The sequence below is a fragment of the Orycteropus afer genome, unplaced genomic scaffold (genome assembly GCF_000298275.1).
Source record: "Orycteropus afer afer isolate SDZICR_OR568_19922 unplaced genomic scaffold, OryAfe1.0 scaffold00202, whole genome shotgun sequence".
NCBI lineage: Eukaryota > Metazoa > Chordata > Mammalia > Tubulidentata > Orycteropodidae > Orycteropus > Orycteropus afer.
In genome coordinates this window covers 6,012,805-6,026,278 of record NW_006921789.1, presented here as the reverse complement: position 1 = coordinate 6,026,278, position 13,474 = coordinate 6,012,805, and the positions used below count along the sequence as shown (strand labels likewise).

General features: G+C 40.9%; 1 protein-coding gene across 1 annotated transcript in view; it reads left to right on the top strand.

Annotated features, from left to right (window-relative positions):
- Positions 1 to 13,474, top strand: part of FNDC3B (fibronectin type III domain containing 3B) — a 366,502-nt gene that overhangs the window by 342,409 nt on the left and 10,619 nt on the right. Inside the window, exons 23-24 of the mRNA XM_007948108.2 lie at positions 2,786 to 2,952; positions 6,107 to 6,234. Coding sequence (XP_007946299.1) covers positions 2,786 to 2,952; positions 6,107 to 6,234 — 295 coding nt within the window. The remainder of the gene's footprint in view (positions 1 to 2,785; positions 2,953 to 6,106; positions 6,235 to 13,474) is intronic.

Below are 13,474 nucleotides of genomic sequence, written 5' to 3'. Positions count from 1 at the left end.
TGTTGCTGCCACATATATAATTAAATCTAGGCACAAATATATAATCCAGCTATTTTGGAAAGGAAATATTCTGCTTAGTGGGTGGCATGGCAGGGAAGCAGTACTGGTCCTACTGGTCCTCTCAGAGCTCCTTTAAAAACTGAGCTCTATTTACAAGTTCCTAAGGAAGGTTGGGCAATCCTACTTCCGTAGTGATACTGCCTCGGAAACCCAAGGAGGGGTCGCTATGAGTCAGGGCTGACTCGACGGCACACAACAACAACAACAAATGAAGATGTGGGAGCTCTGGTAGCATAGTGGCTAAGACACTTGCCTGCTAACCAGACGGCTGGCGGTTCAAACCCACCAGCCACTCCTCGGAAGGAAGGTTGGGCATTCCTACTTCCGTAGTGATACTGCCTTGGAAACCCAAGGAGGGGTCGCTATGAGTCGGGTTTGACTCGACGGCACATAACAACAACAACAAATGAAGATGTAACACTTTTATTTCTTATACCATGACTTCTATTTTGTGCCATAATTAAGGGCAATTACTCCTGTTAGAGATTCTAGCCCAAGTGAGGCTGAGTTAATAAATAGCTGTTTGCTTCTAACATTAGCAAGGGTATCTTCATTAAGGTGGCTGTGTGTCAAGAGCACTGAATAGGTTGCCATGGTATTTGTGGGTTTCAGCCTGGACTCTGGTTTTCCCTGAAATGAAAAATGTTCAGTCTCTTGTAAAAAGGTATTTCCTTACACAGAAAAGCAGAAGGAACATTAAATAGGTGAAATGACTGGGCTGGGGAGCTTGATTGTAAAGGCTAGTAAACGTGAATATTATATGTATTGACTCTAACAAGTTTTGTAAGAAAAGTTCTTTCAAGATTTACAGCAAGATACTTGTTTCACTTTGGCAAAACTACATACACACACACACACACACACGCACACATCAGGAAATAGTTGCCTATGAAAACAATAAACATGTTATGACAATTGATTAGTTTCAAAGGAAGACAACCATGATTCAGGGGCAGGACCAGAAAGAGGAGCAGCTGAACTGGGAAGGGAGTCTGTAGCAGGTCTTACACACACATACACATGCACACCCACACCCCACACACACGCCACCCCCCCCTCCTCCAGAGGGACTGCTCTCCAGTGCTTGGTAAAACTGCTACTCTGTTCGAAAGGCCCTGCCCAAACAAGACTGACCAACCCACCAGGCTTAATTGACTTTGAATCTACAGTGCCCAGCACATACCAGATGCTCAGTAAATGTTTGCAAAATGAATGCATCAATCCTGCTTACCCCTTAGGCCAAAGTGGCCTACAATCTTGAACTGTGATTCCGTCAGTGACCAACTTCCAGTTAACTGAAAACGGTTGATTGTCCTCAGATTTTGAGATGGAGCCATGGAAACTGGTAGAATTGGTTGGCCTCTGTAGGGGCAAGGTGGCACAGTTGGATTACCTAATCTATTGGTTCTTAAATATGCCCCCTGGAACACCAGGATTCTGATCCTGAACCTACTAAAGATCTTGGATAACTTGTTGTTGTTGTTGTTATATGCCCTCGAGTCAGACCTGACTCACAGCAACTCCTCCTTGGGTTTCCGAGGCAGTATCACTACGGAAGTAGATTGCCTCATCTTCCTTCCGAGGAGCTGCTGATGGCTTTGAACCACCAGCCCTCTGATTAGCAGTCCAGTGCCTTAGGCACTATGCTACCAGAGCTCATTTCTAAAATTTTACAGTTAAGTGTAAGAAGATACATAAGTAATCCAGTTTCATTGTGTAAAATGTTAATTTTTCAAGACCTTATGAGAAAACACCTGAAATTAATTAGTTTTCATCATGATGCTTTCCATCCTACATCACATGGAAGTACTGTTAACCAGAGAAGTGCAAAATTGTCCTGGGTCAGGTGGGAGGAAGAGCCAGAAGCTGCCAGTCTAAACTTTCCAGTCCGCCTGTGCTTTATTTCTGTTCCTTTGATTAACTGGATAGTTGATTCTGAGCACCATATTCTCTTTTCTTTCTTTCTTTTTTTAAACACATTTTCTCAAAGATCATAATGATAAATGTTTCTTAGGAGTTTAGGAAAGGGCCTGTAAAATCTCTTGGAAAGATTGATAAGGGTTAAAATTAAAAGAATTTTTTGATAAACCTCAATTAGAAAATTCAGGTAAAGAGAATATTTTATTTTCCAAGTGCCAAATTAACATTAACTTCTTTGCCTAATAGACAGTAGCAGCAGGTACCTTAACACTATCAGATTACATAAATACTACCCTTATGAAAGATTTGAAAAGTCTGTTTTTTATTAGTAAATAAAGCCATGAACAACTGATGTTTCTAGAACTTAGTCCACAATGAAAGGAATATCATTCCAACTTTAATATGTGCTTAATATTTTATGTTTCTTTTATGTAAACATGTATCAGACACCAAAATTAACCATAACCTATTGTTGTTGTTATGTGCCGTTGAGTTGGCCCCAACTAATAGCCACCCCTCCTTGGGTTTCTGAGGTGATATCACTACAGAAGTAGATTGCCCAACCTTCATTCCAAGGAGTGGCTGTGGTGGGTTTGAACTGCCAGCCTTCTGGATAGCAGTCAAGTGCCTTAGGCACTACGCTACCAGAGCTCCCTAACCATAACCTAGAAACCAATTAATTATTCTCACTGTATGAAAAATGTTTACCAAGTTGGCTTAATCTCCTCCACAAGTTTGCATCATAATTAATTTCTTGTTGTTATTAAAAGTGCAGATGGCTAATGGATTCTGCTCCTTCCTCTAGGTTTATTTCAATCTACAGAGGCCCCAGCCACACCTACAAAGTTCAGCGGCTGACGGAGTTCACATGCTACTCCTTCAGAATCCAGGCAGCAAGTGATGCCGGAGAAGGACCCTTCTCGGAAACCTACACCTTCAGCACCACCAAAAGTGTCCCCCCTGCCATTAAAGGTGCGTAGACAGTTGTTCTGCCATGCTGTCCTTGGAAAGTAAGTATATGAAGTTCAATTCTGAGCTTAAATGTACTCTTCTAATATTTACATCAGCAAGAGAGAATCAAAAGAACATTTTTAAATGAAGGTTGGAACATGGGTTTTCTGGGGAAATGAGAGGCCTTCAAGGAGAGAACCTGCCAATCATGACTTTTCTCAAGTATGTATAAATGATTACTACAAATGATCTAGTAGTTAGATATTCTAGTCCCCATAAAAGATGGACAAAGCAACAGACCTGAGTGCCAGAGTTTTGGATTTGAAATAAGGGTGAATTCCTGGGGTTAAGTACTAGCAACAGTTTACTGAGGAAGGTCTGAGAATCTTCTTTTCCAAAGACATGTAGGGGGAGCAGAGGCAGTCATTTGTCTTTGGATGACTTTGGTGCCTGGAAATTGGGAATTGACTTAGGCAATTTGATGAGTCTTCTCTTCTTGGCTCATGACTCTGCAGCTGTGGAGAAATATCTTTGGAAGGCTATAGTAGCAGCTGCCTGGTCTTATTTCCTTAAGTATTTGCTTTGAGGCTTGTGAGTGACTCATTTACTACTGTGTCTTCTTCATGGAGTCAGGTAGTGCAGAAGCCATGAGAGCCCAGATCTCCCATCTCTCTCTGGAGAACAAAAGCTGTCCTGCCCACTCTCCACCCATCTGCTGAGGCCTTGTTCTCCCTTTTCTCCTATGCAGTTAGACCCTGTCTGTCTAAGCAGCAGACTCACAAGGCACGGCCTTCAGCAGGAGCTTGAAGCTTGCTTGACATCCCACCCAACTTGAAACCAGCCCCCTTGTGCCCCCCAGATTTCATGATTCTTCTGGAGGTTCTTGCTGCATATCTTTAGTAATTTCATCCAACTGCCGCTCAAAATAACCCTGTAGCTGAGGGACAGACAAGCATCCCACCTGAGTCAGGTTTTCCAGGGATAAAATGAGGGTTTGCTATACAGTTAGGGCGGCTGGGGGGTTAGCACACCTTCACTGAAGGTCGTAAATGTGTTTGACCCCAGGAGCAAGACCATTTGACTCACTGCTTCCACATGCAAGAGTAATTAAATCAGCTACCAAGGGGTAGCCAAGTTGATTAAAGGAGGGTGAGGGGCCTCCAGGACCTGAGTCAGTTCTGGCTTGGATTCTGTGAGGATTTCGTACAGCTTCTGCCAGGGCCAGTTTATGGTAAATTCCTTCCCCCCTGCTTTCCTGCCCCTCAGCTCTAGCAGCAGTTTTAACAAGCTCCCAGGTGATACTGATGTTGCTAGTCCATAGACCATAATTAGAGTAACAGATAATACAGATTAGATGATAAACCCATGCAAGAGAAATATAAGGGAATATAGCCAGTATGTGGCAATCACTCCTCTGTGTGACTGAGAAACTAGTACAAATGTATGTACGCATGCAAGGCCTTACTGGGTCACTTTGAAAGTAGATGTCCCAGCCTTTGGATATAGCTTTGGATTTCTGCTATATCTGAAAAAACTCCTGAACACGCTGTGGTTGCTTGGTTTGTTGATAATAAGAAAGGTTTACCACATTTACTAGTTAGCATACTTCAAGGATCTTTTTTGGTATTATGGAGCCTTAATTTTGTCTTTCAGAGTGGTTTTTGATGCAGACTCTTTTTTTGTGTGTGATTTGGGTGAAGATTTACAGAGCAAATTCACTTTCCGTATAGCAGTTCACATATACTTTGTCTCATGTCATTGACTACAGTTTACCACAATGCAACAGCTCCCCTCCCACTTCCTCCCCATAGTTACCTCTTCCCTGTGTCCATCCCTTCACACACTCCTGCCCCCTGAGCTGTCTCCCTGTGCATAAGCAGCTCTTCTTTCTCCCATGGTTGTTCTCTCCAAGGAGTGTATCTACTTGAGGTAAATGTTTAACTCATATTCCTGTATTTTCTTTGGCTGGAAACCACAGGTGGGGGTTCAATTCCAGACCTGAAGGCCAGCTAGGGGTCATAGTCTCAGTGGTTCCACCAGGCTCTATCGGACCAGCAAACCTGTCCCCACCTTTTATTTTTTTTTTGGTCTCCAAATGATTTTGAGTTTTGTTCCACACTGTTCTCCCTCTCTATCAAGGATCTCTTACATAGATCCCCTTCCAAGTGGATGACAGTGGTAGCCGGGCACCATCTAGTTCTTCTGGTCTCATAGTTTTATAGGCTGCAGATCAGATGGTGTACCAGTCAGTGCAGACTCATTTTATGATAACTAGAACATTGTATTGCTAGCACTCCCATTTAATGGTTCTTTTGTTTCAGAAGAGCAATAGCCTCACACTACCACGTAATCTGCTCTTCTTCGTCTCAGTCTTATAATCAGGAAATTATTGTCTTAGCTGGAGTCCTATTTAGTCTAACAAGATTCCATATTTCATTTTCCATTAATTGTTGGAATGTTGGCCAGGTAATTTCAACAGACTGAATTTTTTTTTTTTTTTTTTTTAAGAAAAACGTTTATTTTTCTGAAACCATGTCCTATAGAGAAATACAAGTAGAAACAACTATCTAGTATTAATTTTATGTAATTAGGAATTCAAGTAAACTGAAAATTGTTACTATAAGATACTTCAGTTTTAAAAAGACTTTGAATGCTGCCTGTTCTCTGGGACTTACCTCATATGTTACTTATTCCTCAAACATTTGTTAACACTCAACTAGATGTGTTCTTTCCCTCCCCTAGAGCTCCCTAACATTTTGTTTATACTTCTCATTTTAATCTTGCTTACATTAAGTTTCTTTTTATATCTTGCATTCCCCACCCTCAATTAATTTTAAATTCATTGCAACAAAATCTAACTAATTTTTGCACCCTCCCAATGTACCTAACACCAGATGTTCAATAGCCAGAGAAAAAATAACAGAAATGTGATCTATTTTTTTTTATTGATAGTGAGCAAAGGCTTTTCATCATTGGCTTACTAGTCATGGAGTATCTTCTCTGTGCCTAAACGGCACCCTTCAGTTCTCTGGGAGACTCAGCAAATAAATTCCTCTCTCAGGCAGACAAGAGTGTGCTCTTGCTCTCTCTGGGTTCTCACTTAATACTATTAAAATATTAATTGTTGACATGATATTTTGAAATTTGAGCCTACATATATGGATTTATATTACAGCACCTCGAGTGACACAGTTAGAAGGAAATTCATGTGAAATTCTATGGGAGACAGTACCACCAATGAAAGGTGACCCTGTCAGCTACATTCTGCAGGTATTGGTCGGAAGAGAATCAGAATACAAACAGGTAAGAACCAGTATATAGCAAGCACAAATAGCACAATGAGATGTGACGTGGTCAGCAGCCTCAAGAGATTATCCCAACCAATATTTTCTTAAAATATCAATCATTTTGACTCATCATAAATGGGAGCCCTTGTGAATAATAGTTAGCATAGGGATATGCCCTTGCATATTTTGGTATTTGGTATTTTGGTAACACAAGGTTTTGATTAGGCTGTACCCACAATTTGGTTATGAGGTCCTGAGAGCAATATACATTTTTCTGTTTTTCAGTTTCTTTGGTTTCAGCTAATTGTTAGTTCTTTAATTTTTCTAAAGTTACTTCATTAAGGTTGTGTTTATTTATGAACAAATCCAGATAATCTTCTTTTGTTCTCATCAGTGTCAAGGGGGAAGTAAGATGTCACATGACTGGCAGCTTTGGAAAACTCTCTCCATTGGTATTTGTTCATAGCTTCACTTAGCTCATCTCTTTCTAAGGGTGAATGCTCATCTAACTTTCAAATTACAGGGATGTATAAAAATTTGGTAAGATAATTCTGATATGTTCTATCTATAACTTAGTGTTCTGGTTACCTAGTACCGCTCTGACAGGAATATACCACAAATGGGATGGCCATAACAAACAAGAGTTTATTCTTACAATTTGGAGGCTTTAAGTCCAAGTTCAAAGTGCCAGGCTCTAGGGGTTGGGTAAAAGCCCCTCAACCTTGGGCTTCAGCTCTGCCTCCAGCTCCCGGCCCACTGGAACTAGGGGCTTTTCTTCACTCAGATAGTTGCTGGCTGCTTAGGCTCAGAAGCCCAAGGTTGACAAGTAAAAAGGCACAGTCCCATTGTTACCAAACCATACGGCAGGTCATTAATTGAAGTCCATTGTAAGTCTCAGGATCAGCAGAGCAGGCTGCTAAACAATGATACGGCTACATGCAGGGTCCAAGTGTGCCATAAGCTAGAGACCATTCCCAAGGCTTCTCCTTATATACAGGAAGCAGACCACATCCCAAAGGCAGCTACTCGGCTGCTTGTGGTAGATCCCACCATGGAGTTGATTACCAGTCTCATCATGGGGAATAACTACCACCAGCTGCTGAGCCACTCAACCAGGCCCAGCCAAGTTGACACACAAACATAACTACCACACGTAGTTATTAGATTTTAGTAACAACCAGCATTTTTCCAAACTTTAACTTCATTTTCTGTGGCTAACTGTTGTAGCCTAAAAAACAGCTCTAAGGAAGCATGAAGGTCCTCAGTAGTATGAGGTATTCCTTTAGGTTGTATTGTAATCACTACTATTTTAGACCCTCAACATGATGGATTTACACAATAGCTGCAGTGATGGGCGGGGTCAAGCGTAGCAAGGATTGTGAGGATGATGCAGGACTGGCAGTGTTTCATTCTGTTGTACATAAGGTCACTATGAGTAGAAGCCATCTTGGTGGCACCTAATAACAACATTTTAGAGGGATGTAATAAGACATCCAAAAGATCTGCTGTTAATGTTTGTCCCATCCTTGATAGCTGACCTAGAGGAGGTAAAAATTCCTCACTGTTTCCAAACATACCAAAATCATGAACGGTTTCAAAACAGTATGTCAAATCCATATAAATAGTCACATATTTTCCAGAAACCAATTTACAAGCTCAAAAAGAGCAATTAATTCAGTGTGTTGGGCAGAAGTAGCTTAAGGAAGTACCTGACTTTCAGTAGAAGTCAGGGCTGGCTCTTATTTAAGAGCCATAAACAAATAAAACTAAATCAGGATTAATCAGAGGAGTTTTTTAAGGTCCTTCTGAAGAGTCAAAAGTTGTTCAGGTAGATCTAAGCAATCATGAACAGGATTATTTTCATGAGGAGCCTCAGGAAGTAATGTGGCTGGATTTAAGTGAGCCACAGTATGAGTCTAATGTTGGAAGCAGCCAAAGGATGACCTCTTAAGAGATGGATTGGTGTACAGAAAGATGCTGCATCAGAGTAGAATTGAGTATAGTGAATACTGCTTGAGGAATATAAAAATCTGAAAAATTCCTTAACACTGTATCTGCAATATTTTCATCTAGCCTGGCTGTGGCTGCAAAAGCTCTGCCGCAGGGAAGGTGTGGCATCCCTTTGCCACAGGATCAAGTTGCAGGCTGTTATACCTTACAGGTCTTTGAATTCCACCAGGCTTCTGGGTTAGAATGCCTAGAGCACTTCCAGAATCCTCATGAACAAACAGAAAAATCTAAATCATAACTACAGAAATATAATGCAGGCATTCTGACAGGGCTTCCTTCAGTTTGGTTATAGCCTTTCATCTTCTAGAATTATTTAAAGGAACTCTGTGGTCAATGGTTAAAACATTTGGCTGCTAACCCAAAGATTAGCAGTTTGAATTTACCAGCTGCTCCACAGGAAAAAGATGAGGCTGTCTGCTTCTGTGAGGATAGACAGCTTTAAAACCCTATAGGGAAATTCTGCTGTCCTGTAGCATTGCTGTGAGTCAAGATCAACTGCATGGCAGTGGGTTGGGTTTGGTTTAGAGTATTTAAAACAGATATGGCTCAGAGCAACAACAGCATGGCTCAGAGACTTTTAAATACTTACATAAGGGGTGAGCCAATGAAGAAGTAAGGAATCCCAAGTTCTGCAGTAACCACATAGCCCTAAAAACCCACATAATTGTTTCTTGGTTTAGGAATGGGAAAGGAAAAACTAGTTCCCTTTCATTTAGGATCTTTAGAAATACATACTTCAGAAATTGTATGTCCTAAGTGTTTATCAAAAGATTGAGCCATATACAGTTTTCCTTTAGAAGCTTTTATGTTCACTGGCTAATAAATGTTGCAGTGAAATTACACTGTCTTCAATGCAAGTCTGGTGTAAGATGGAACATACTAATAAATAATCAATAGATTCCAGTAGATTGAACTCGTTTTGGTTTCCAAAGGCTATAAATCAGAATGGAGAAATTTAGAAAAATAACTGGGTAACTCAGTATGGGACAATAATGTCAAAGTAAACTATTGATTTTTCCCAAGTAAAGGCAAACACATATTGCCTTTGGGGTGGACAGGGATAGTAAAAAAGGCACTATAACCGTCAACAGTAAAATGTATAGTATCTTGAGGGATACTGGAAAGTAGTAGATGAGGAGTTGGGGACCAAAGGCACTTGACTGCTGACCAGAAGGCTGGCGGTTCAAACCCACCAGCCACTCCTCGGAAGGAAGGTTGGGCAATCCTACTTCCGTAGTGATACTGCCTCGGAAACCCAAGGAGGGGTCACTGTGAGTCGGGGCTGACTCGATGGCAAATAACAAGGGCATCTTGGGATAACAACACAATTAATGGCCCATAAGTCTTGAACTTGGCCTTCTTAACCAGAAGCACTAGGGTGTTAAAAGAGTAGGTGCAATGAACAATTAAACCTTTGGCAAGAAAGCCCTGGTTAATAGGAGATAGTCCCTCCTCTGCTTCGCATTTGAGTGGGCATTGAGGAAACTTTGATCATGGTTTTTGCTATGTCTATTTGAATTTTAGTAGGTTGTACTGATAAAACTTGCCCTGCATCCATAGACATGGTTGCCCATAAGATTTTGAGAACAGATGAAAAAAGGTCTGCAGGATATGGGTCCAGAAATGTAGATTCATCTTTGTGAGTGGCTAATAATTGTAAACAGCAAATAGCCTCTCTTCTAAATCAAATTCTTCATTAGGAATTCTTAGAGGGTCTGGCTAACTAACAATATTTCCCCTTTCTGAAAACATTAAGTGTCCAGCCCATTTAGATAAAAGATCACAACCTACTAAGTTGACAGGCGTACTGGGACTGAATAAAATGGGATGTAAATCTTCATTAGGTCCAAGGGATATTGGAACAGGTTTATAATGAATTAATGTATGTTCTTGATTAGTAATCCTTGTAATCCTCCTAGTTTTAGTACTCCAGAGCAGTTGTTGTTGCTGTTGTTGTTGTTATGTGCCATTGAGTCAGACCCGACTCATAGTGACCCCTCCTTGGGTTTCCGAGGCAGTATCACTAGGGAAGTAGGTTGCCCCATCTTCCTTCCGAGGAGTGGCTTGTGGGTTTGAACTGCCAGTCTTCTGGTTAGTAGTCAAGTGCCTTAGGCAGTATGCTACCAGAGCTCCCAGAGCAGGGGCCTTTGTAATGAGACAGAGTTTGTTGCTGACAGTGTGGCTCTAGTAGCAACTAAAAAATTTGCAAGCATTTCCAATAATTTACATAGTAGTTTTTCCCTGGGAATATAGTCCCACTAAAGGAATAGCTCCTGTTTTATCCCCAGAGCCTCTTCATTCCATATTTAGTTAAAGAGCCTTGTGTTTGTACTGTTTCTTTCAGTAGTTCTTTGTTTGATGACAGTCCTTTTTCCACTGTACAAGTTCTTGCAATAATTGCATATTATGAGTTTGGAGCTCACTAAAGATTTGGGTTTATTTAGTTGACTCGCAGACTACAACTTGCCATTTTAATGACATTAATTCGATTTGTTTAGTTTGCTCCTCTGTTCTAAACTCAGAGTAAGTTTGTAAGTCAAATTAGTTATTCTGTCATGGACATGGTTTCCCAGTCTAATCTGGGGTATGTACCAACTGAAATTGCTCTGGATGTAATCCCTTTACAACCTTGGAGTTGAAAATTGCTTCAGTTCCTTCCTCCTGCAAGACTAACCTGGATTGTACAGCAAAAACTTTTGTCCAGCAATCTCAATAATTACAAACACTCTTATCCTTTCCTTATTTACAGCTTTGGACTTTTGCTCAATTTATTTTCCTAGGAAACACTTTAAGGCTGACATCTAAAAGATCTTTAAATATATTATTTACTCAATCATCAATTCAGCCCCAGAGATGTTTGCTCCCATAGCTGGCGATCTCTCTGGGAATGAATTAGCTTCTTCCTTCCACAGTTAGGCTTCCCCAGATCGCACTAATATATTTATTAGTTGATGTAAATCTAACAAGCCATGTTCATAGGTTTCTATTAAAACTCGAAGTTCTTTTATAAATTTTTTGAGTGTCTTCACATAGCTGGGGAAACTCTTTAATTATAGTACAAAGCTCTTCTTTAAGCCAGTGGGTGAAAGTAATTTGTAGAGGTTTCTTAGGTTCTTCTGGATATTTTATCCTAAAGGACATTGCAGGAAAGGCAAGAGTTGATTGGCTTATCCAGTTGTTTCTTTTGTTGCCTTCTTAGAAAGAAAGGAAGTTCAGATAAAGTGGTGTCAGAGAAATATGAAGGTAAGGGAGAGAGAGAGACTACTGCTGCAGAGGTGGCAACTGCAGAGGTTTGATAATTTAGTTCCTTATTTTGTTCAGTCAATTTGGAAACATGAGCAGGGTAGCAATTTTACTTTCATAACATCTTCTAGAAGTTTCAAAATATTGATTAAAATAGGTGTCCTGTTATTTCTGCTTAATTTGGGAGTCTTTCCCTTCTAATTTGTTGTGCAGAAAACTTAATTTATATTCAAAAGAAGCCCAAAGTAGCCACATATTTTCAAGGCTATTCTTGGTGAAATCATGCCAAACAGACAGTAGAGCCATAATGTTTGACCATATATGAGGCAGAGTCCCAGGTAGGCACTATGCATTGGCCCTAGACATAGCATTTCACATTTTCAAAGAAGATTCGAGTTTGGTCAAAATTTAGGCCTCTCGCTCTCGGAAAATTTCTATGGGGAGTGCCACGTACTTTGGACAGCGTATTGCTTAATGTGCCACAGAGGAGCAGAGGTGTTGTCTTGTGGCTGATGGGCAGCCTAATTTTTCTGGTTCATCCTTTAAAATGAATTATCCTGTCATGAGAGCCTTTTAACCACTTTTTGTGGCTGCAGCCTACCTAACGGCTTTTAACTGACAGACCCACACCCTTGGTTTCTTGTAGCGTACAGACCCTGAGGTTCCACAAACTCAAAAACTTCTAGAATAGTTTTTTGCACACAAACAGAACCTCTACTGCTATCACTAGCAGAGGCCAGTTCTTGCAAGACCAGAATGAAAACAAGATAAAACAGACAAGGACAAAATGAAGCCAGAACCTTTAATAAGCCTCAAAAAGCTCTAAGGAAAGAGACAGAGCTCGAAATTAGAGAGGTAATTTACCTGGCTATGACTTCCGAGAAGTATGTGGAGCAGTGAGCCTAACCAGCCCTGCTGGTACCAAAGCCTGGTCCTCAATTCCTTGGGAGTTATTGCCAGAAATACACCTTTGAGTCTTACCTCTGACACCAGGGAACTGTTAGAGAGCAAAACTGGAGTCTCTGTTAGAATTAAAGCAAAGAATTTTTATTGAAGGAATGAAATAGCTTGAACTAGGGAGAAGCTCAGTCTACAAATTGAAACTAGAAATTCCAAAATACAGAGAGACAAAGGAGTTCTTTAGGGCAAAGCCATAAACTGTTAGCATCAGCTGTGCACGCATTTCATTGGTTGACATTTACAAAAGTTGTTTACAAGTAATTCTTATTAGTTGGATTTTAGCTCTTTGGAAACAGGCTAACTATAATATAGTCAGGTGTTTCCTGGGACATGGGGTGGGGTGGGAGGGGGAGATCTTTATTACAATCTTGACCAAATTAGCAAACTGTGACCTGGTTAGCAAACTTTCTGACAATTGCAGAGCAGAAGTAACTTCTGAGAAATAGTCAAGCTAACAAAATGGAGTTGGGCTACACTTCATTCAGAAGCCTCAGTCATGCCAAGTGCCTTGGTTTGAAAAGTGGTCCTTGTCAACCCAAACCAATGAAACCTGCTGCCATAGAGTCAGTTACAACTCATAGTCACCCTATAGGACAGAGTAGAACTACACTAGAGGGTTTCCGAAGATGGAAATCTTTACAGAAGTAGACTGCCACATCCTTCTCCCACATACCAAAAGGTGAGTTCAAACTGGCAACCTTTCGATTAGCAGCTGAATGCTTTAACTACTATCCCACAAAAATCTCAAACCAAACCCACTGTCATCAAGGCAATTCCTGCTCATAGTGACCACCATTGGGTTTCCAAGGCTGTAAATCTTTATGGAAGTAGATAGCCTTATCGTCCTCCATGGAGCAGCTGGGAGCTCTGGTAGCGTAGTGCCTAAGGCACTTGAGGGAGCTCTGGTAGCATAGTGGCTAAGGCACTTGACTGCTAACCAGAAGGCTGGCGGTTCAAACCCACCAGCAACTCCTCAGAAGGAAGGTTGGGCAATCCTACTTCTGTAGTGATACTGCCTCGGAAACCCAAGGAGGGGTCGCTAT